The 24,546-nt window shown below is 36.8% G+C and overlaps 1 protein-coding gene across 1 annotated transcript; it reads left to right on the top strand.

Moving 5' to 3' along the window:
• The first annotated feature begins 1,663 nt into the window (after window positions 1-1,663).
• LOC121424588 (elongation factor 1-delta-like) lies at window positions 1,664-24,532 on the top strand. The gene is made up of 11 exons (XM_041620329.1): window positions 1,664-1,727; window positions 1,886-1,891; window positions 4,413-4,419; window positions 10,945-11,099; window positions 14,382-14,459; window positions 16,952-17,045; window positions 17,763-17,848; window positions 18,699-18,770; window positions 20,585-20,795; window positions 22,359-22,474; window positions 23,858-24,532. Exons 4-11 carry the CDS (start codon window positions 10,986-10,988, stop codon window positions 23,894-23,896), a joined length of 810 nt encoding a protein of 269 aa, XP_041476263.1. The 5' UTR covers window positions 1,664-1,727; window positions 1,886-1,891; window positions 4,413-4,419; window positions 10,945-10,985; the 3' UTR covers window positions 23,897-24,532.
• Window positions 24,533-24,546: the final 14 nt, after the last annotated feature.

Below are 24,546 nucleotides of genomic sequence, written 5' to 3'. Positions count from 1 at the left end.
TCATTATTTGTGTTTTTGGCACCCATATCACGTTACGTACGTAACGTGCCCTATCGTGAAAAAGACATCCTTTTTACGTGTTTTTTTGGTCGCGCATGGTATCCACTCGTCAATGTAAGTGGCCCCTCCGGGATGTGACAAAGGCATTGGAGGGGATTGTTTGTGAACAATGCTGTGCCCCTCCAATGCTTTGTCCGGCTCTGGTCACGGTCCACCACTGACTGTGGACTTGATTAAAATAAAAATCACTCGGCCAATATTATTGATATAGGCCTAATTGTAATTTTCCGAAAATTTTGAAATGAAATAGTTTACCAAGAAAATTATTTCCACTTTTGCTATAATTTCAGGTTTGGTTATATTGTTCCTTCATTTCTCAAAATGCTCTTTGTATTTTATTGTACATGAATATTATAAGTAGATATGAACTTTATTTCTATTCCCTATATACAAATTTGAAAGAAAAAATATACAAATTTGGTATTACAAAATGATGAAGATAAAAGCCGAAGGACAGATAGACGAAGCTTGACTTATTCAGATACGCAGATTATTCTCTATTCAAATCATTATCCAGTTTCAGATCACAATATCAAAAAGTGTCTGATCGCGCTTTGCGCTCGCATTATCAAGTGTATGAAAATTGATAATAACTTATCCTTTTCATGATTTACAAAACATATGATTAGAGTGTCCAGAATTTTTCCGCTCGCGCTTCGCGCTCGCATCAATAAAGTTTAGTTTATATACATAGAGTCCTTCCAAGATTACAAAAATTGCTTAGAATTTCCATTATTCAGGTAAAAAAGGTCAAAAATTTTCAGCTAGCGCTTTGCACTCGCAATTTGAATGTTAAAATATGAACGTCTTCATGGCTAAAAGCAAGCAGTCCATAACAGGTACAATTTCGAGCAGTTCAAAACGTAAAAAAAGCGCTCGCTCGCATTGTTAATGTAAGGAAGATCCCCACTTACTAGCTCATCCTTTTCATGATTTACAAAACTAATTTAAGAGTGTCTTGTTCAGTATAGGTATCGACATTTTTTGCTCACGCTTCGTGCTCGCATGTTTAATTATATACATATTCTGTTAAGTTACAAAAAGTGCTAAGAATTTCCATTCCTTAGGTAAAAATGTCAAAAACTTTTGGCTTGCACTTCGCGCTCGCATTATTTGATTTTTTGAAATATGTAACGTCTTCATGGCTAATTGCAAGCAAGTATTTAACAGTACATTTTCCATCACTTCATTTCTGCTCACTCTTTACGTTCGTATAAACTTGCATACACATCTTTTTTTTCAGGAAAACAAACATTTCCGAGAATGTTCAAAATTTTATGAAAAAGTACATAAGATTTCCAAAAAATTATCGCGCTTCGCGCTCGCATTATATAAATAAGGGTTATGGTATTACACATTTATGTTTCATAAGAATAAAGCTAAAAAGTGACCATTAGGACTACCCCTTCAAAGAAACAAAAATCATATTCGAGCGGCCGATCGGGGAAAATATGGCTGAAAAATTCCGCCCCCCCCCCCCCTATTGGCGAAGGCTGGATCCGCCCCTGAACTATATAGATCTATATAGGACAGGACTTGAAATTATGAAATGTAAATTGTCTTTTTTATTTTTACAGAAGCGATACCATAAGTAAGAACAACGCACACACATTTTCTCGTTTTTCAGCCTTTTACTCACGTGTACACAGAGACGGGGAAACGACGGTAAATTTTACAAAACATAATTTGAGGATAATAAGTTGTTTCTACTTTAAATGTATGTAAATAATGTTTAAAAAATTGAATGAAATTTGATATTTCATTAATGGAAACTCTTCTGGTAATTATGTTATCGTTCTTGCAAGGAAATTTGCCTTTCTTCCGTCAGTCACTCCCACTCCGAAAATGAGTCGATCGAGTCACCAATGGTCACTGCACTGTGTGTGTGGGAATTGGGCTCTGAGGAGTGGGACGCCTCCCGTCGGCGTTAGCCTGGGGCTGGGGCGTTTTGGGGAGTGAAAGTTATATACTGTACGTATGGAGTCACTCCCCACTAACGCCTGGGATTCCTCCCTATACTTCCCCACATACGGGTACAAAACCAGAAAGGGCGCTAATGCAGTTTCGCACCGGCCGGTTACCAGCATACCTCATCACCAATATTTAGCTATGCCTATGTGCGAATACGGGGCATCGCGAGCGCTGGTTTTGGTGGCACGGTTTTCGCGCGGGTTTTGCTACGAGTGGCATCGCCTCTGTCTGGGCGGCTCATTGAAAATGGGGTTTAATGCGCATGCGCACATAGTAGGTGCAGTCTCGTGCCTTTTAACAGACAGCTGAAGATGTGCTCTTTCTGTACATATAAGTTTCAATGTGGATACTCGCCTGTAAAGTGTGGATATCGGAGCTTGAAAGTTCATCAAATTTTTGGACGCGTAAATGTTCGAAATTTTTTAATGGTAAGTAAAACAAGAATCCGATTAGGTATACAATTTGACTGGAAATATATTTGAATTATCAAAAAATCCAAACTTACGCGATTCTGACGTTGCGCAGTCCAGATATAAGAGATGCCAGCTACCCCTGTCACAGCCGGTCTCTCGGCAGTCGAGCTGCCCGATGCGCCTGCCGTTGGCAGGGCGATGCTACCCTTGTCACAGCCGGTCTCTCGTCAGTCGAGCTGCCCGATGCGCCTGCGGTTGGCAGGGTGATGGGAGCGGTCGATAGTGAGTCGTTCATGCTGGATTGAACTAGATCGTAAATTGCTTACTTGATGATTATGTTGTGCCTTTTTTGGGAAATATCTGTCATTATACCGTAGATAATTATTCTGATATTGATTTTAATACATTCATTTGTCACAGAAAGATTTTATCATCCCAAGGTTATGTGACTCAAGAGTCTAGGTGGTTGATTATCGTTTCATTTGGAAACTGGATTTGCTTTTGACAGTGGAATATCAATGTTGACTTTTCTAAAATTAAATTCATGGGTGGAAATCCCAGGGGGACACGTCCCCCTACCCAAAATAATAGGGGGACATGTAACAATAATACATTTTTTTCTTTCTTTTTTTCTTTTTTGGTCAAACTTTTTGGGGTGAAAATGACCTTACAACAGTTTGGGGATAAACTTTTTTTTTAACTTGTCAGAGTTGCCAGCATCCATAGGCGGCGAAAGCTGGGGGAAGTGTACCCCCCCCCCCCCGCCCTCAATTTTTTTTTTTTTTTTTTTTTGATAACCTTTTTTTTCTTTTCTTTTTTTTTGGCTTGTCAAATTTAGTTTTCTGCATCCCCCTATAATTTTTGGTTGATAACCTTTGGTGTATTTTTTTGATTATCAAAATAATTTGGTGGTCCCCCTAAAACTGTTGGCTTTCGCCGCCGATGCCAGCGTCCCCCTACCTTTGGGGCCAATTTCCGCCCATGATTAAAATGCAAAAAATTTGTTGTTTAATTTTTCACTCTCAGAGGAAATATTTCACTTCCACATGGCTCTATTGTCTATTTTATGTTATTCATTTTTTTTTCTATTTTATTATAATTATTATTTTTTTTCAAGAAGGGTGCAGGGGGGGGAGGGTTGTGTTCATAAGTTGAAATGGGGATGGGATTTGTATAAGTTTTTGTGTCACTTTTGTTCTCTTGTTTTGAGTGTTGGAGCTTTGATGCCTGTTTTTGTTGCTGTTCAGAGCTTTATTTATGTGCAGTGATTTCACGCTAGAATATGAACTTATTTTTCATTAAAAAAGGAGTGCTCGAACATGGCCTTTGTTGTAATCATACATATCCAAGAAATGCATATATTAAAGCTTAATTTTTATGTTTCCTTCTTGATACTTGAATTACATGCAATGCTACATCTTTACACCCTCAGACTCTGCTGCTCATCCTTCCTAAAAAAAATTGTAATCGAATGCCCACGGTCTCCAAAATGAAAGGTACATTATCCATCTACATGTATAAACAAATTGTTGAAACAATAAAATACATAAAGAATTGGTGAAACAATCAAATACATCAGAAAAGCACACTTGTATTTTTATACCATACAAAGTACATGTACAAAAGGAATGATATTTTTCATTTGTAAAAAAAGACCCCATACATACATGTACACAATACTAAAGTTGAAAAAGAGCTAATTGTAATTTATATCAGAAAAACAAAGAAATACATTAGAAATTACAAAAACAATACTTTAAACAAATTCATTTAGGAAATTATCTACATGATGCTGTTTTGATGCCAACTAAATTATATACAAATTATCTCTCATTATCACTTTCATTTGGCAAAAAAAAGAGGCGAGTAATTGTAATTTGCATAATTAATTAGAATTAATTAAAAGAAACACATAAGAAGAAAAATTACCAAGTGAAATGATTACACATCAATTGAGTTTTCTTTCACCTTTCCATTGATACCTAAATTACTTCAAAGGGCTCAAAAACAAAGAAGTTAGAGCCCGTTGAAGACTTGGGTTCAAAATGGTCACAAAATGGTCACAAAAATCGGTTATGCACTCCATTGACTTTACATTAAGACAATGACCACAAATTTTGATAAATATGCGCGACTTAAACTGGAATAACTTTATAATTTCTTGATGAAAATTTGAGTTCTTGGTATCATTTGAAAGGTCTTTTTAAGGGCTTTCAAATGATACCAAATTCATTGAGATTTGAGGATTTTCATTTTTTTTGTCACATACCTACAATATTTGTTCCCAAATGTCATGACAAGTCTCTCAGTCACATTTCGATGTCAATATATCCACCACTTTTCAAAATATCTTGATCGGGAATGGCTGTATTTCGGCTTCGATCTCAACGTCGTTGATCGACACGGCGTAGACATCGCTTCGCAGATCGCTTGGATTCACCGTGCACCGTAATGTTGATATGAACTGAAGTTAGCAACCAAATCATGCGAGAATGTGGCGAACAAACTGCCAGCATGCCGCATGCGAATCTATGCTCGCATGATTTGGTTGCTAACTTCCGTTCATATCAACATTACGGTGTACAGTCAATCCAAGCGATCCGCGAAGCGACACGGCATAGACATCGCTTCGCAGATCACTTGGATTCACCGTGCAATGTAATGTTGATATGAACTGAAGTTAGCAACCAAATCATGCGAAAATGTGGCGAACAAACTGCCAGCATGCCGCATGCGAATCTATGTTCGCATGATTTGGTTGCTAACTTCAGTTCATATTAACATTACGGTGCACGGTGAATCCAAGCGATCCGCTAAGCGATGTCGATCGACGTTGAGATTGAAGATGAAATACAGCCATTCCTGATCACAATATTTTGAAAAGTGGTGGATGTATTGACATCGAAATGTGACAGACTTGTCATGACATTTGGTAACAAGTATTGGTGATTAGGTGTGCTGGTAATCGGCCGGTGCGAAACTGCATTAGCGCCCCAGAAAGTTTCGCCCCCGAGAATTCTACTTTCCCTCTAAAAGATCTAGCCCTAAAACATGTACATCATTCATGGGGTCCAACTTCATTTCCAACATTTCAGCGATATTGATTTCATTTTTAAAGAAGAATTCATTAAAAAAACAAGAGATTTGTTTTGAAAAGATGGAAAGAGCTTACTTCCGTGTTTACGTCGCCATCTTGATTTCTTTGTCTTCCGCTTGGCGACAGCGATTTGCGTGCTGTCGCCAAGGCCGTTTTCGAGAGCACCACCTGTCCGTCGTCACACGATGGAAGTCGCCATTTTGGAAAATATGACTCCAGAACCGGGTTAATCTTTCAAGTTACTTTTACTTGTTGACACCCTCTAGGGGCATCAAATAACCATGTGTTATGTATCATTAAAATCGGCAGACTTTCTTCTACAAGTTAGTGACGATTTCAGTTCAATGTCGGCAATGTTTTTCGTTACAAAAAGGAGTTTTTTGGACACTTAAGGTAAATCGTGTTTCTATTTTCTTACTTCAAAGCCGTATAAACAGAAAATTTCCCAGGGAACAGTCAAATATCAGATATAAATTAATTCTTTGAAGTGTATTTGTATCAGAAAATCTAATTTTGATATATAAGAATGTGTCGCATAGCTGCGCAAGAGGCGAATGCAAGCCCATGTTGTGCCGCCTAGAGTGTGATTTTGGTGCCATGGCTGACCGAAAGGAGTGAGTGGGCGTGGTGGCCATGGGTGTGGTACTTGATGCATGTATGTTATTGTTAAACCCATTGAAATTAGTTGTAGGTGATAAGTTGTGCATTTGATTTCTGCATGAATTATGTGTATTGATGATCAATTAATGATAATTTCAACTTAATATTTCAAGAAAAAAAAACAGGCGGGAATTAAAGCACATTTAATTCCAGTCTCATTTTTTTTCATGGTGTACAGGCGCAAACCATGCATTGACTGCTGCCTGGTACGATCAAAAATTATTACATTCGTGGGTAAAGTGCATTACATTTGTGGGTGCAAAAGGGGGAAGCTGCACATAAAATCACAATCCTATGGTCATATTATGTTTGGAAAAAGGGAGGGGCTGACCGCTGAAGCCCCCCCCCCACCTCCGCAGCCATACCCTAAAATGCTTTATCCTTGTCACATATTGCATCGGGAAACTGTCCCCATCCCCTTGTTGAACGAGCACGATTTTACGTTGTGAGGGGACGGTATCACGAGTATGATACTGTTTGAGCTATCCCCACTGCGTGCCAATACACGAACTGTGTATCCCATAGCGTGGGGATTGTATCACGAGTATACTATACTGTTGAAACTGTCCCCACTGCGTACAAAGTGAACTGTGTATCCCATAGCGTGGGGACTGTATTGAATTGAAGGTTTTGTCTCACCTGCGAAGCAGAGTGAGACTATAGGCGCCGCTTTTCCGACGGCGGCGGCGGCGGCGTCAACATCAAATCTTAACCTGAGGTTAAGTTTTTGAAATGACATCATAACTTAGAAAGTATATGGACCTAGTTCATGAAACTTGGCCATAAGGTTAATCAAGTATTACTGAACATCCTATTAAAGTTTCATGTCACATGACCAAGGTCAAAGGTCATTTAGGGTCAATGAACTTAGACCATGTTGGAGGAATCAACATCGAAATCTTAACCTGAGGTTAAGTTTTTGAAATGTCATCATAACTTAGAAAATATATGAACCTAGTTCATGAAACTTGGACATAAGGTTAATCAAGTATCACTGAACATCCTGCATGAGTTTCACGTCACATGACCAAGGTCAAAGGTCATTTAGGGTCAATGAACTGTGGCCGAATTGGGGATATCTGTTGAATTCCCATCATAACTTTGAAAGTTTATGGATCTGATTCATGAAACTTGGACATAATAGTAATCAAGCATCACTGAACATTTTGTGCAAGTTTCAGGTCTCATGATTAAGGTCAAAGGTCATTTAGGGTCAATGAACTTTGGCCGAATCGGGGGTATCTGTTGAATTACCATCATAACTTTGAAAGTTTATTAGTCTACTTCATTAAACTTGGACATATGAGTAATCAAATATCACTGAACATCCTGTGCGCGTTTCAGGTCACATGACCAAGGTCAAAGGTCAATGAACTTTGGCCGAATTGGGTGTATCAGTTGAATTACCATCAAAACTTTGAAAGTTTATGGATCTGATTCATGAAACTTGTACATAAGAGTAATCAAGTATCACTGAACATCCTGTGCGAGTTTCAGGTCACATGATCAAGGTCAAAGGTCATGTAAGGTCAATGAACTTTGGCCATGTTGGGGTTTTTTGTTGAATAACCATCATATCTCTGTAAGTTTATTGGTCTAGTTCATAAAAAGTGGACATAAGAGTAACCATGTATCACTGAACATCTTGTGCGAGTTAGAGTAGTATTCAAAGTCAGCACTGCTGCTATATTGAACCGCGTGATGCAGGTGAGACGGCCAGAGGCATTCCACTTGTATTATCATTTCATCGCAGCCAGTGGCTGAATTGAGAAAGATTTACAAAGTAAAAACATAATATATAAACATAAACAGTGAAATATTTGATGTAAATGATAACCGCAACAACATTGAAAATAAACAATTTTTTTGAAAGAAATGTCTAATAACCAATTAATACTCCAGTAAAATTTTGAGACATGATAAACCAATGAGTATGAACTTATATATAGTTTTACTTGAAGTTGAAATTGTTGGTATAAAGAATAGTGTTTTAAGAAATAAATTGCAAAAATTTGAATATCGTGTAGAAAGTTATGGAAAAAACTGCAAAAATAAAGGTTTCACGGAGTGCATATTTGAGTAGCCTTGTATTCTCGAAAAATTCTAGTAATTTAACATAATTAGATGAATTCAAAAATATATGAAAATAATGCATCAACAGTTTAAAAACTTTAAAAACTCAAATGTACATCCAAATTTATGAAAGAAGTTTATATTAAGAAAAAATTAGGCTTGATTGGTATGCATGGTGAAGATTCATTATAAACTCGAAATTACCTCAAAATTAAAGCGGATTGATACAAATTTTGAAATCGGTTGTAAATTTCATTTCCATATCAAAATAAGAGTATTTACATGCAAATTGAAATGAGACTTGATACCAATTAGAATTGAAAGTTAGATTAAAACTGAATATATACAGAAAATGGATTATTATATATAATTATTGAGAAAAATGATATCTACAAATTACTAAATTATTAAATTCATCAAAAAAGTTACATTTCCATTTATATTGCACATACACTTTACATACAGTACCAGTCACACCTCCCCGACACCTGTCTACCTTCCCCAACCAGAGAACAACAGCTAACACTATTGCTCTCCGGCTGAAACAGGCAAATAGGCCCAAAGAAGTGCGACTGGTAGTGTAGTTTACAAGAAAGAATGTAAAATAAAAGACGGCTGTAAATTTAATTTCCAAGAGCATATGAAATGTAAATCACGAGTATACTAATACTGTTGAAACTGTCCCCACCGCCGTGAAAATCAAATTTGATTTCCCATTGAGTGGGGACTGTATCACGAGTATATAATAGGGAGAGAACCCTAGTGTTTATATACAGCGTGTTTCATTTGTGTGTGTTATCATTTGGCTACAGAGCTGTGCGAGAGTTGGGGACTGTGTTGTGGAGAAAGGAAGTGATTTTCATGCGTTCTGGTAGGTGTGATTCTAATAATCCCCACTTGGATTTGGGGACTATATCACGATTATGCCTTAATATCTTGTAATTGTACATTCGTATTTTGACTTGAGTTCATTTTAAAAAGGAATTAGGCCTACCGTATTTCTAAGTGTTTTTATCGCTTAGGCCCGGGGGGGGGGGCACTCAGTATATAATGCATAGTGGGTATATGTGCCGCGGAGGGGACCCCCATTTTTACACCCAAATTTCTGTTCCAAGGCATAGCATTTTTGTCTTATTGAGAAAAAAGAAGAAAGAAATCCGCTCCAGAGCTTCGCATATTTTTCGTTACGCCGTTCCGGTTGCATTGATCTGCTGCAATTTTGGTGAAAAGCGGCCGCCGAGCGCTGTCCGACCATCGTCTCTGCCCGAGCGCACCCGGCGGAGGCCGCGCTAGCTGCATCATGCACGCATGCCCGTTCCATAGGGGTGCATACGCACATACTCACACGCTGGTGATCCGTTCCAAGGACCCCCGTTTTCACAAAATTGTAGTTCAGAAGCCCGTTCCGAGGACCCTCCTTTTTACAATAAGCCTGCTCCAAGGCCCCCGTTTTTGTCTCGCCCGCGGCATACCCCTACCACTTTTTTGGTCGAGTGCCCCCCCCCCCGGGCTTAGGCCTACCTCCAATATCAACCGTTCGATCGGTCCTTAGTTATCCTTAATACTGCGGTGGAAATTATGCAAACAACAATCGGAATTCAATTTTTCCTATCGAACATTCTCTTTTCAAGTCGTCGGCGCATAATAGGAAATTGTACTAAAAATTAACAGGTTGCATCTCATGTATATACTTATAGGTAAAGTACGCCATCTTTTGACAAGATGATGAAGAAAATGGATTGAACGAGCAAGAAAATAATGCTGATCGCCTAGAATGCAGCTAGCAGTACAAGCTGCAGAAGAACCGTAAACAATCTGGCTTGTGAATAGTATCGTGCGCCCTCTTTAGGCAAAAATTGATATCCACGCTGTTTCAGAGGCATCTACGTGAAGATCACAAAAAATGTTTTTATTTTATTAAAAAAACAGCAAAGAGAAGTCAACAAACGATCCATATGGTTTGGTAAGTGTCGTAGCACAATTAGAATTCTTAGCTATGATGTAAAGTCATACTTATTTGAGCTAAAAAAGGTGTGAAAGATTCTCGTGTACCAGGTGCATATGAATCCTTCACACGCGAGATGATGTGAAACCATGGGTGGTCGGGATCGGGTGTATTGCACCGGAAGCGTCGCGTACCGGAACGGCACCGTCGTGACAGCCGATGACGGTGTAGTGGCGAATCTGTTGACTGGCTATAGTATGTCCCCTAAGTGCGGCCATTGCATGTACGCTTGCTAATTTCACATGCATTTGCAATGGAACTGTGCAGAGTTCGCGTGCCGTTTTAAAGTGAATTGCAGCTGCCTCACGGAGCTCGGGGGAGCTCCATAAGAATTGTACATCATGCCACACTCTGGAAGCAGGGCTGCCACACACTGAGAATGCTATTCCAGTCCAAAGTCGTGGTCACCGCGATTGCCATCGGCCAATTTTCATGATAACAAAGAGAGTATCATCAGTCCATTTCATATGATGTGTATGGATTAAAATAGTTGGTGCAAAATAGTTGCAGGATGAGGAAAAAGTCCTTATAAGCGGCCACACACTCATGCAGATACTCAAGTTAAGGTATTTTAAAACCAGGAGAAGTCTTTTTATACACTGTGTATATCATACCCAAATGAATTAACATGAATGGCTTTCAATTTGACTTTTGGTTGACAGGTCAGCCACTCCTGCCTCCAGACTCTGAACACAAACCTGAAATCATGGCCCACCCACTAATGCATGAAAACATTTGGTTCGAGAGGAACAGGTTCCAGGAGGCCGAGACCAAGTACCAGGAACATCTTGCCTCCCAGCGTAGCGGACTTGTAGTACAGGTAACTTTCCCAATGTACAGTACAGTAGTTGTGGGTTAGCTAGATTATCATCTGGGAACATTGGGGTTTTTTTTTAGATTCTGACATTGACAGATAGATACAAATTGTGTTATTTAACTCATGTTTGATTAGTTTGTTGTACAAATATTCTTCTGGTTATTTTGAATAATCATTATAATATGTGCACAATAATTAAAAGTTTAAATTAATCCGTTGTCTATGGGAGCCAGGTTGTCCCTGTGCACAAAAACCTGTAGGAATTACGGAATTAGATAGTGAATTGGTTGAGAATACTATAATTAACAGTACTGGGATTGCCCCTCTTTGTGTTCACCTCTATCCATAATGCTCATCTGACATAGGCTTTAACTTAGTTTTATACTCTTAATTTTATATTCTTTTCCAATCATGAGTAAAACAACCGTAAAACAATAGTTAAATCACTTGATTTTTTTTTCTTCATATTCTTCAAGTTGATAACAAATCCTGATCATGAGGAATGTGCTTGTAAAGGTTTTCTGTGAAAAACAGGATTTATACTGAGGAGAATAAAATCTCATAGCCTCTGTCTGTCCCATGTATGACCTGGATGATGTTTCACAAAACGTCAAGTTTGACAAAGGATGCACACTGCTGCATAGTAATCAGTGTTGTGTTCACATTGGTGTTTATACATGACATGAAGTCAGACTTGACTCTTTGTGAAATACCCCCTGTTCATCATAATGTTTCTGATTGAGCTTAATGATATGTTCTCCAATTTGAATGCAATATGAGGGTTTGTTCAGGTTTAAACTTAATCCAGTCTAACCGGTCTGTGTGCTAGCTTGTGTGAATGCTTCTATAGTATTAGTAACTAACATTATCTACATCCACCACCGTTTACACTTCTTGAATGTCTGACGATGTAGTTATAGTTCACTAACGTTTATAATATCCCACTGTATATTGTACTAATAATGTATACATTACAATGTTTATCATTCTCTTAGTACTTGACATTTCATCGAACTACTGCTTTACCTTTTTACATGCTGAAAATGATTATTGATTAATTAATAAATTGATTTAGCAAATTTATTTGGGGTGTTCCTTTCCAACGATTGGCAAGAGTGCTGAGAACATAAAGCTTTAGGGATTTGATTACGGTATAGAGTTAATTTCCAACCCGTTTACTATTCTTTAAATAATTTTCCTCCCATATATACAGTGTATTGCATTGCAATTTGCTCCACATTTTTTAAAGATAGCTACACAAGTCTTTTGTGTAGCAGATAAGTCTTTTGTGTAGCACATAGTACTCTACTGAATTTAGTTGAGAGATTTTCTCTTATGACCAAAAATGCTCATCAGATTAGTAGGAAGGCAAATTATTTTTCATTGCTATTGATCGTTATATGCCATAGGTCATCTTTTTTTTTGGGGGGTAGGCAAGGCCGCAAGGGAGACTTCGGGCCCTTTTACCAAACGCCTTAAATGAAATCAAAACCCAAGAAGAGAAGTAATCCTATTGGAAAGAGTAAAATGAGAGGAACAATTCAAAAAAGTTTCATCAAAATTGGTTAAGAAATAAGCAAATTATGGGAGTTTGAAAAGTCTTGTACTTTCTATGGGCATCCTCAAATTGGCAAACGTGCTTCAAAATGGCTAATTTTGTGGACAACTCTCCATTTGTTTTTTACACAAATTTTCAGATTTTCCTCATTTCAAATTGCATCTTGCCTCCTTCTGAGCACAACATATGTCATGGGAAAATATAATCCACACCATATAAGGTCAGGAAGAGATAATGTGAAATATGTAAAATAAAGGGGAAAATCTGAAAATATGTGTACAAAACAAATGGAGAGTTGTCCACAAAATCAGCCATTTTGAAGCACGTTTGCCAATTTGAGGATCCACATAGTAAGTACAAGACTTTTTAATCGTCCGTAACTTGCTTATTTCATAACCGATTTTGATGAAACTTTTTTAAAATTGTTCCTCTCATTTTACTCTTTCCAAAAAGATTGCTTGTCTTCTTGGGTTTTGGTTTCCTTTAAGTGACTGACTTTAGTAGTTGATTCATTAATCCTTATGTACAATCAGTTGTGTTATCAGTTATCATTTAGTGATTTAAAAAATTAATTATTCTTGACTAGAATGAAATAGAAATGGTGCTGATGATACTGTGAATACTTTGTGCAATATCTTTTTTTAAAATCACTTGCACATTTGTAGGTCCACCCCAGCTAAAAGTTGATATAAATAAAAATATTGAATTGAATAAATGGAGAAAAATCAGACAAGCATATCACTGAAAACTTCATCAAAATCTGATGTAAAATAAGAAAGTTATGACACTTAAAAGTTTTGCTTGATTAAAAAAAAAATAGTTCTATGCACATCCCAGTCTTTATCACTCACTCTATTTTGTATTTCATTATATGAAATATGAATTATATTCTAATTTTCTCCTCATTGTCCTGTGAAACAAGGTTTTATTTATCCCTGAATACCATATGTTGAATTACCATTTGATGGTTCAGTCAAGTTGTTCCTTTTATTGTCAAATCTGTAAAATTTGAAATGTTGTATAATTCAAACAATAAAAGAAATAGTGAGGGACATCATCGGTTCTCTCATTCGCATTTGACTAATTTGTGCATATAACTATTTTGTGAAAAATAAGCGAAACTTTCAAATGTCATACATGTAACGTTCTTATTTTACATCCGATTTTGATGAAATTTTCAGCATTATGCTGGTCTGATTTTTCTCTTTTGATTCAAATCAACATTTTCTTTGGGGTGGACTTGACCTTTAAGATAATTACAACTGATTATGAATTTGTTTGCTTTATTGTCTGATCAATAATTTTGGTATATTTTATACTCAGAGATAACTACTACACTTATATCAGTGTATTTTCAACGTTATCTTTTTTGCATTGCATGAGTGAGTATCCGACTTTTGTATGTAGAGCTATATTTTAAGACCTTAATCAAAGGCAAAGTCCCCAGTTTTTCTTTTCGCATTTTATTCAATTTTTTAAAATTAAAATTTTGGTGATTTAAATCTGGAAAAAAATTACTTCAATTCAGACATGTAAATGTACATGAATGTGGAAGTAAGTCTCTTCCTGAAATCTTTTCTGCTTTCTGTTTTACGGAAAACTGGAGATTTTTTGCCAGTGTCATCTTTAGGAAACACCCACAAGTGTTTCATTTTACACATTTATGTTTACTTTTTCTTCCCTCTCCTTTCTCTCTTTTGTTTTGTGCTCTTTTTTTCTATACACAGAAATCAGATGGTCCGGCCAGCAATCTGGTTAGCGAAATTGCACGCGCACGTCAGAACATTCAAAGCTCTTTGAGTGCTGTGAGTAACTCACACACAGCATGGCATTTTATGCTAATATTTATTAATCCATAATATTACATATTATCACCCGTATCAGACATCTGAGCTGGTCATTTACAAAACCGTATTGCCCTACATTTTCTGAATATCGGGAAGGGTAGGTATATTGTTTGTAGTTTCCTCGGTCTCAATGCGCGTATTTACTTTGCATGTAGAGACGACACAAAATGTACCTTTGTATTTTCCCTGGTCTCACATCCGGGCATTTTAGGATGCGTATAAAGAGATACGCTTCATAAGGATCCGCGCACCAATAAATACGTCATGATAAAGACAACGCTGGATCCGAGCGCTTGCAAGTACGTCATAATGGTATTAAGTGCATAGCCTAGACCGATATTAACATGACACAATAGAACTCTATTTTTTAAAAGAAATATCCCCATTATCATGATTTTTGCTCAAGATATCTGATTTGGATGATAATAAAAATATTGACTAGCTCTTCTTTCGGGGAACATCAAATATATTGCCCTTAAATAACCCATATTGCTCTCGTCTAAAGACTCGGGCCAATATGATTCATTTGCTGGCAATATATTTGATGTTTCCCTCAAGGCTAGTCAATATTATATAAATATTTACATTTCCAATGTATTATAATTTAGTTCATGATGTGATGATGGTTACATAGACAAAAATGTCGAATCATCAAATTGCTCAAGATTATATATAAGTGGATTTCTATAAATATACGAAGCTGAACAAATAATTTGAATACTTTTTGGCAGGTGCTTTTGGGGGGAGGGTTTAGTATATTTACAAATTATTAGGGTAACAATTCTTATAAAGATTTCTTTAGATCACTACCAGACAACAAATTAGGTTAGTTTGGTGGAGGTTTATACCATTTTTTTTGTGGTCATAAGACTTAACTTTTCTTTCGCATCTTGATAGTATGCAGCTGTAACTATCATGTTGGTAATATCTAAATTGAAAGTAAAAGATATTTTATCTGTTAGTGGGGTTTTTTTTGGGGGGCACATGTCATCAGGACTTCATGCCATATAAAGAAATTATATGACAGTATTTAATCATATCTACTGCGACTATGAATTGCATGTACCATAAAACACTTCATGAAGTAATCTAAAGCCTATAAAACAAAATAATGAGAAAAGAAGAGGAATAATTTTAATGGAGTGGAGGGGAAGGTATTATGTACCCCTTCAGGCTATTTTGAATTGTTGATAATTATGTTAGAGCTCCTCCTTAACCTTGTTTGCATTGTTCATCTCTTGTGACTCATGACTTTGTCTATGTTTCTTGCAAATGTCGCTGGCTGTCTTTTTTTGTAAATTTTTCTTTGTACACTTAACCCCTTCAAGAATTGTGCAACCTCATACTCAAACTCATATCTCTTTATTGATTTAAAAACTTTAATTATTATAACTGTAATTCAATTTTTTTTCTAAACCCTAACAAATTGATTGAATAATTTGCTAATTGCATTGCATGAAAGTAATTTAATTAGTGCATGATCTTTTGTTATTGGTCATAAATATTATTTTTTAATGTTGATATGATTTGATATGATTTGATTTTCATTTGTGTAATTATTTGGTTTATATTCCCTGTAGATATTACAGATATTTTCTTTTTGACCTATTTGTAGAAATATTAATGTCTGTAATACAAATCATTGTTTCCAAAATTGAATCTGTCTGCAAGTACATACATTTACTCTTTACTATAGATCATTTCAGAGTTCAATTAAAAAAATTTTTTTTGCATAGTCATGTGTGCAATGTTGTTTGGTAATCTGGTTATGTTTGTACTCAAAGTAACGCATGTATTGTACATGTACTCATCCTCAACATATTCAAACCCTAGCTCCCTTTCTCTTGTAAGCTTTTTTTTTAGGGCAATACTAGAACCAATCTACATGCATTACGGAACAGTCTTGTCTTTACTGTTTTATTAGAATTAGTCTATTGGCCCGTTGCTCAAAAATGATCTGGCTTTCAGGCATATGCTACCATTAAACAAAATGAATGGATATTATCATTTTCTTTTTTGTGTGTGTTTAAATTAGCAGTTACATGTAGTTCAAGCTGTTTCCTTAAAAAAAAGTGCCTTTAAATGACCTCCTTCATGTTGAAAATACATGGAAGTTGCTGAGTCAAACCACCTATATATTTCTTTGGAGAACATAAGTATTTTTAATTGCATATCATTTTAAAAAGCTTGCTTGCCTTTAGTCCATTGATTTACCTGCAACTTAGAAAAATGCAAAACATCAAATGCTGTAGTTAACTTGTTACTCATATTTCACAATATATTATTACTACAAATGTGAATTTCCAATTGCAATCTTATTTGTCCATTTGTGTTTACCCCTACTTTCTCCGCCTCTCACCCCCCCCCCTTGCTCTCTTTCCCTCTCCATCTTTTTATCTCTTCTATCATTCCTCTATATCTCTTTCTTTCAAAATTTGGTCTGTCTGTAGGGAGTTGGTCTTAGTGTAGGTGTGGGTGTAGATAACCCAGAGATCTTGGCCCGTCTTTCAGCGGTGGAGAAGGAGAACGCAGACCTCAGAAAAAGTAAGAGATCAAACCGCTTGCTCATTATTAGCTTTCCCGTGGGTGGTTTTACCGTATTTCACCGCTGTAAAAGTTATTAAGGGTTTGTCAATGGCTTGTAATACAATGTGTCCCCCCAAAAAACAGAACCAAGAATTATTGATCATTTGTCCTAACTTAATCACAAATATAGCAGACAAATTATAGCTTGGAATCTCCTCTTTCACCAAGTATAATTCAGAAGATTCCTCATTTACACATGAGTGATTTAAAAAAAATCAGAAAAGCAAACCAAAAAGTTACTTATCGGGGGCAGGGGGATCTGAGTTTCAAAAAGGAAATGACATGTTTAAAAAGTTTAGTATCGGCTCTTTAATTTGAAACCTCAATCACAGACAATGGTCAAGATATAAAGTTTGATTTATTTGAAATAATGCTTGAATTTCAATAATGTTAAATGAACACGTTTTTCTTCCTTGCTTTCGGACTTTAATACCAACACTCTGTTTTGTTGATCATTCATGCATAAAATCATCTACTAATTGCGCAGTTGCTACGGTAGGAAATCTGTGAAAACACATTTGTGTAATGATTTTATGGAAATGCGAGCATTCTTTCAAAGAGACAGAACTGCAGAAAAAATTGTACTCATAGTATTCCTTCATTGGAGGGTTTGAATGTTAAAGCACATGATGATTTTGGGTATGTTGGTAATTTCTTGTTGAAATCCTCTTACAGTCACAACTGATCTTCAAGCTGCTGTTGCCAAGCTGACAGAACGCCTGAGTGCCTTAGATACATCAGCTGCTCCGCCTGCATCTCAAGTATGTAATTTATATACCCATGGGTGTTTCATAAAGCTGTTCGTAACGTTACAAACAGCTTTACACACGACTGGAACATGTTCTTAGGTCATAACTAAATTACATAGGGATAGAACATAGCACAAGAAAGGATCACCAGTCGTGGGTAAAGTCATTCATATCTTACGAACAGCTTTATAAAAAATCCACCCGATACCTGCAAACTTCAGGTTTACCCTATCATGGTACACTAATCTTGTAATAATGTTATACTAGTGAAATTGACAATTAGAATTTTTTACCTCATTCGTAATATGAATAATGACCATCAAAAAAAGGAATGACAGTTGCAAGTTCAATTTTTTTTTATAAAGTTGCCAATTTGTATTTTTGAATAGTGATTTATTTTTCTTTATTGTATTGCTAGTTTAATACTATTAATAATGATATATTTACACAGGGTAGCCACTTCATTTCCCTGCCTATCATGGTGATGTTATTATTACCCCAGCTTTTTCTGGGTTGCCTAGGCCCTCAAGCATTCTACGAATTTCTTCCAACCAGGTCCCAATTTACTACATGTGGTTAGAAAGTGACAAATGTAGATAAACGCCTTGCCAAAGGATGCCAGTGCTGCAGTGGGATTTGAACCCTGGACCTCATGGTTTATATTTATCCACATGTCCACAGCACCTCTTCAAAAGTTTTTAATCATGAGTGTTTTTAAATAAGGATAATCTTTTGATAAATTGAAAGCTGCAAAAAGAGTATTGGGAGCTCTTGCTGCACGATGGAATTCAAACTTCTTGTTTAGTTTGTAGTTTCTCTGATCTGTGAATATTATAAGATATTTTGTGTTTTGTGTTCTCAGACAAAACCAGTCCAGAATGGCAAAGCCGAAGATGATGACGAAGAAGACGATGATGACTTTGACTTCTTTGGGGTGAGTATAATGATAAGGAGAGGTTTTCATACAGCTCATCGTAATTTACAAGCGCCTTTAGGAATGACTGGTGATCCATTCTTGTGATAACTACACACTTCATTAGATTTCCATCAGTGTTGACTTAGTTCCTAAGAAATGGTCAACAGTCATTTGAAATGTTGCTGGTAAGTTACAAACAGCTTTATGAAATACCTACCCATTATTTGCATTCTTATCGTTGTTGGTGAAAATCATCAAACTTACTGGAAATATCGTTGGGCGGTCATCTGAACCGTTGTATCGTGATACGATAGTGTGGAACCCATTTCAGTGAAAATCGAGTTCAAAGTTAGCTATGATTTGGACTTTTTGTCCCAACCCTTTCAAAATTTTTATTGCTAGAAATATGCATGATAGGAAAGACCAAGATAATTGCTTCTCATTGATATCTTTATTATTAAACAGAACCAAGTGTTACAGAAGATATTGCAAAAGAGCAAGATGCTTGTAATTTTGTTTTGAGCTGGTTAGATTTTTCCCTGTACAAAAATGCCATTGGGGATACAACAACCCTGACCATTGTGTCGATGTGCAGGATCAAGCAAAATGTATCGCTCTTTCACATGCAAAGTCAACGCATACACATACAAAATAGTTTTCATATTAAGTATATGCAGCTCTTGTTTGCTTTGCTACAGTACACGTTTGTAATGAGATATGCGCATTTCGTAAAAAAATATGTGGAATCGCCTTGAAATTCCCCCAGATATCTCAGAAACTAAAATAAATTGCTGCCTAGAAATTTGCTAACGTATAGATTAGGACTTGCAATTTTGTTTTCTCCAAATTTGACTGATAGGATGGCTGGGATTAAGGCCACTTCTCCCTCTAAGTTTATTGGCAACATCAATATCATCTTTAATAGGTGGATCTGTGCTTTGTCTAGACCAGTCGGCATAGCACATACACATGCATCTAGCTGGCTGGTTAGCTGTGCTGCTGCCTCTTGTCAGTCATGTACCGGCACACAGCCAACAGCATGCTGGCCAGATGGATGTATCGGTTACCCAGCATCAGATCAGCAGTGCAGCTTGTTTAAATTACAAAGTGATTAAATATAAACTCCAGTTTTGGTAACGATCTCAAAATGACTTTTTACAGAATCTAATATAATGACCCCCCAAGTGTCTGTATGAATAAAAAATATGTGCCAAAGGATTCTGGGAGAAATTGTGTAATTGCTGAGAAATAAGCAAAATAAGCACGGATTCGGTCACTTCCGTCAGGTCTTTATTCCAGCAATAATAATACATTGTCCCACGTGTGCCTATCTGTGTTGGTGATCTTCAGTGGGAACATTTTTCAGCGTAGATTTCAAGATTTCACAAAGTTCAGTTTATGTAACTGTACCAGATCTAGATCCTCGATGATATTCTGACAATTAAGCCTGGTTTTACAGACTTTCTCATGAAATCAGTGTTTACTGCAACTACTGGTATTTCTCTTCAAGCAAATCATATTAGATTGCAGTTACACTGGTGATCCTAATATTGGAACCCTTGGGTCTAGAGTTATGTGATTAACGATGAGGTATATAAAATATGGACTTCTCTGTATTCAGATGGCAGTGGAAATCACCACTCCCTTGGTGCTTTTCATAACAGCCCTTCTATCACCCCTCAGCCAAGGCCTCAGGGGGGGTTAGAAAGATCGGTATGAAAAGCACCACATGAATGATAAGTTACACAGTCATCCTCGTGTGCAGTCAATATTTGTATAGCGATTCATAGATGTTGTGTTTAGAGATCTAAAATTTATTTTTATGATTCCAGAGCGATGAATCAGAAGAAGAAAGTGAAGAGAAGAAGAGGCAGACGGAGGAACGCCTGGCCAAGTACCAGGAGAAGAAGGCCAAGAAGCCGGGTCCCATCGCAAAGTCTAACATCATCTTTGACGTGAAACCTTGGGATGACGAGACAGATATGGGCGAGTTGGAGAAGGCCGTTAGGAGCGTTGAAAAGGATGGCCTGCTATGGGGTGCTTGTAAGTAGGATAATACTTCTGCTAATAAGTATAATCATAGTACTAGTAAGAATGATAATTGATGATAATTATAAAAATACTATGGCCAAATATATCATGATTGGTTACTTGATGATGATGATCATCATCATGATCATAAAGACGATGATAATGGTTGATTATGAGAATGGTGATGCCAATGAGTATGGTGGTGATGGCGATAATAATGGTGATAATAGTATTTGTAATTGAAGATTTTGATGATGGTGATGTTGGTAATGACGATGGTGGTGATGATGATGAAAATGATGATGATAGTGATGATGGTAATAATAATAATAGAGGTAAAACAGATGATTTTCATCACTATCATAACCAAGTTCTCAAATATGATGTAAAGTTTGGATGCTGGAATGAGGTCGGTGATGAAAAAATAATAAATGATGATACAGAATTTGTATAGCTCACGTATCCACTTTGCTAGGTGCTCAAGGCACTCCTATATTACCCCGGCTAAGCTAGTCTACCGATTCTGGTGCGCACAGTTTTTGTCTCACCTGCATAGCAGAGTGAGACTATAGGCACCGCTTTTCTGACGGTGGAGGTGTCAACATCAAATTTTAACCTAAGGTTAAGTTTTTGAAATGACATCATAACTTAGAAAGTATATGGACCTAGTTCATGAAACTTGGCCATAAGGTTAATCAAGTATTACTGAACATCCTATTAGAGTTTCATGTCACATGACCAAGGTCAAAGGTCATTTAGGGTCAATGAACTTAGACCATGTTGGGGGAATCAACATCAAAATCTTAACCTGAGGTTAATTTTTTGAAATGTCATCATAACTTAGAAAATATATGGACCTAGTTCATTAAACTTGGACATAAGGTTAATCAAGTATCACCAAACATCCTGCATGAGTTTCACATCACATGACCAAGGTCAAAGGTCATTTAGGGTCAATGAACTTTGGCCGATTTGGGGGTATCTGTTGAATTACAATCAAAACTTTAAAAGTTTTTGGATCTGATTCATGAAACTTGGACATAATAGTAATCAAGTATCACTGAACATCCTGTGCAAGTTTTAGGTCACATGATCAAGGTCAAAGGTCATTTAGGGTCAATGAACTTTGGCCGAATTGGGGGTATTTGTTGAATTACCATCATAACTTTGCAAGTTTATTGATCTGACTTTTGAAACGTGGACATAAGAGTAATCAAGTATCACTGAATATCCTGTGCAAGTTTCAGGTCACATGATCAAGGTCAAAGGTCATGTGAGGTCAATGAACTTTGGCCACATTGGGGGTATTTGTTGAATTACCATCCTATCTCTGTAAAGTGTATTGGTCTAGTTCATAAAACGTGGAAATAAGAGTAACCAAGTATCACTGAACATCTTGTGCGAGTTATAGTAGTTTTCAAAGTCAGCACTGCTGCTATGTTGAATCGCGTGTTGCAGGTGAGACGGCCAGAGGCATTCCACTTGTTTTGAGGAATTCCTGCCGGTGATTAGACCGAAGATGCCAACATTGATAATATGCTTATTTTTATCCCTCTCTTCTTTCTTGTCTTTCAGCCAAATTGGTCCCTCTAGCCTATGGTATCAAGAAACTTCAAATCACATGCGTGGTAGAAGATGAAAAGGTCGGCACTGAAGACATAGAAGAAGCCTTGGACGTCTTTGAAGACTTGGTGCGTATCACCCACCAGCAACATATTTAGAGATGCAGATGGGCAATTCCACAAAATAATCAACCTTTTTCTGCACATCCGACCCCCATTTTTCTCAAGCTTTTCTTCACTTCATAAACTGACCAAGTCATGGTCCTTTGAGAGCATTACAGACCGTCAAAAGAACCAGAAATCAGAGACAGAAAATTTAATGAAGGTCCCATAAACCTTGGGTCTAACGTGCATATTTTATGGAATTGCCCAGATGTGATGTGGCGCAGTGGACTAGTCTCTGGACTTTGAATCACAAGGTCCGGTGTTCAAACCCCACCAAAGCACTAACATCCCTTTCCCCCTCCCTCAGATAATTTACTGTGTGCAGAAATGAGTAAATGTGACTACACAATTTGACATGGGTATTCAAACCGAACATATCATCCTTTGTCTTAACCCTATCTAGGCCGGGGTATTTTGGGAGTTCATATGGGGGGGGCATCCCAGGCCCCCCTTAAGATCTCGGCCGTCGACTGTGTGATCACGCTGAAAATTGGCATGCGGGTTGCCTGGGGCATCATCTACAAGATTGTATAATGATTTATTTCATGCGAATTGCTTTTAAGTGATTATGCTAATTTATGCGTAATTAGTATGGGAAATCATACTTTTTCCTCTAACTCCCTAAATAAAGCTCCAAATGTACTAATTTTTGGTATAGAAACTCTTTGTGGTGTTCTTAGCAAGTGTACATGAAAAAATTTGTGATATCAAATCAATTTCTTATGTATTATTATGTATGATATTGTTTTTTGCAATTTATTATGTATTTCTTTGTTTTTTTACCTTTTGTTTTTCATTGTCTTTTTAATGAAATTTGTTGGGGACTCTTCTGTGATAAAAAAAAATCATAAAATAAATGCATTTAGACAAGTAAAACTGAAAATAATCTTGCATTTATGAATTATGGTTGAAAGCACAATTTGCATTGACTTTTTACACGAAATCACGTTTTTGAGCAATTTTTGGTCTGACATGCACTTGCATAATGTTGCGTAATTTCGGAACCATGTACCCGGGTGAAGCAAAATTGGTCTCAAAAGTGGCGCAAGACTTGAAAGTAAAAAGTCAGCGAGTGGCGTGGTAAAAAAAATCGCGCTGCGAAAATATCACGCGATTCGTTGAGGGCCCCCCGGCCTAGATAGGGTTAATTCCAAATGTGGTCATTACAAGAGCAATCCTTTCGTAGATACACTTTTTACTATCATAATGTTCCAAAATGAAATGAAGAAAAGGTGCACACTTAAAAATTGTGTTTGCCATTTTTTTTTCATTAGTATCTTCCATGTTTCAGCAATTTTATTTAAACACCGAATCATAATCTTTTATTCTTTCTTTTCTTCTCTACAGATCCAGAGTGTAGACGTCGCTGCATTCAACAAAGTTTAAATTTCCACCAGACTGTCACCCTCATCAACCTTCCCAGATGCATTTATTATTAGAACCTCTATTAACTAGATATTACACCATGCCCTGAACTTGACATGAATGCTGCCCTCTTGTGACAGAAGTCTAGAGATCTACAAAAGTCCCTTTTCAGCCAGAAGAGAACGGATTGAGAAATATCTTTTCTGTTTCATCCATTCCTAAACCATGTTTGGTGGTATTCTCATTGCATTGATTAAGTTTCAGAGCTTGTGTTTATGGAGTGCCAGTTGTCAACTCATTTCTAACGTATGAAATGCCAGTTGGCAACTCATTCGCTACCTACACAACATGTAATCATGCTGTGAAAATATCCAAAAGAATTCATTTAGTGAAAAAAATATTTATCAATAGTATAGAATGGATTTTATTGAATTCATTGATACACTAAATTTTCATTGATTCTTTTTTTATCGAAGAGATGATACCAGCATTCCATATAAGTACAGACTAAATTCTTGTTTAGTCTGGTGTTTTACCTTGGTTTAATTATTAGAATAACCATCCATTGTTTTCCATTGAGTCAGACCCATACAAACCGGTAGTACATTTTATCATCAATTTTAAAGGGGAAGTTCACCCTGAAGAAAACTTTGTTGTGAAAATAGCAGAAC

This window comes from Lytechinus variegatus, chromosome 11 (assembly GCF_018143015.1).
Source record: "Lytechinus variegatus isolate NC3 chromosome 11, Lvar_3.0, whole genome shotgun sequence".
Classification (NCBI taxonomy): Eukaryota; Metazoa; Echinodermata; class Echinoidea; order Temnopleuroida; family Toxopneustidae; genus Lytechinus; species Lytechinus variegatus.
Note: the sequence above shows the minus strand (reverse complement) of the source record. Positions and strands in the feature narration are given on the sequence as shown.

What these genes read in the sequence shown, in the direction of transcription:
- LOC121424588 (XM_041620329.1), top strand. Translation starts at nt 10,986, where the DNA reads ATGGCCCACCCACTAATGCATGAAAACATTTGGTTCGAGAGGAACAGG. An exon ending in TGGCCTGCTATGGGGTGCTT is followed by an intron (nt 20,796 to 22,358) that starts GTAAGTAGGATA and finishes CTTGTCTTTCAG; the next exon opens with CCAAATTGGTCCCTCTAGCC. An exon ending in TGGACGTCTTTGAAGACTTG is followed by an intron (nt 22,475 to 23,857) that starts GTGCGTATCACC and finishes TCTTCTCTACAG; the next exon opens with ATCCAGAGTGTAGACGTCGC.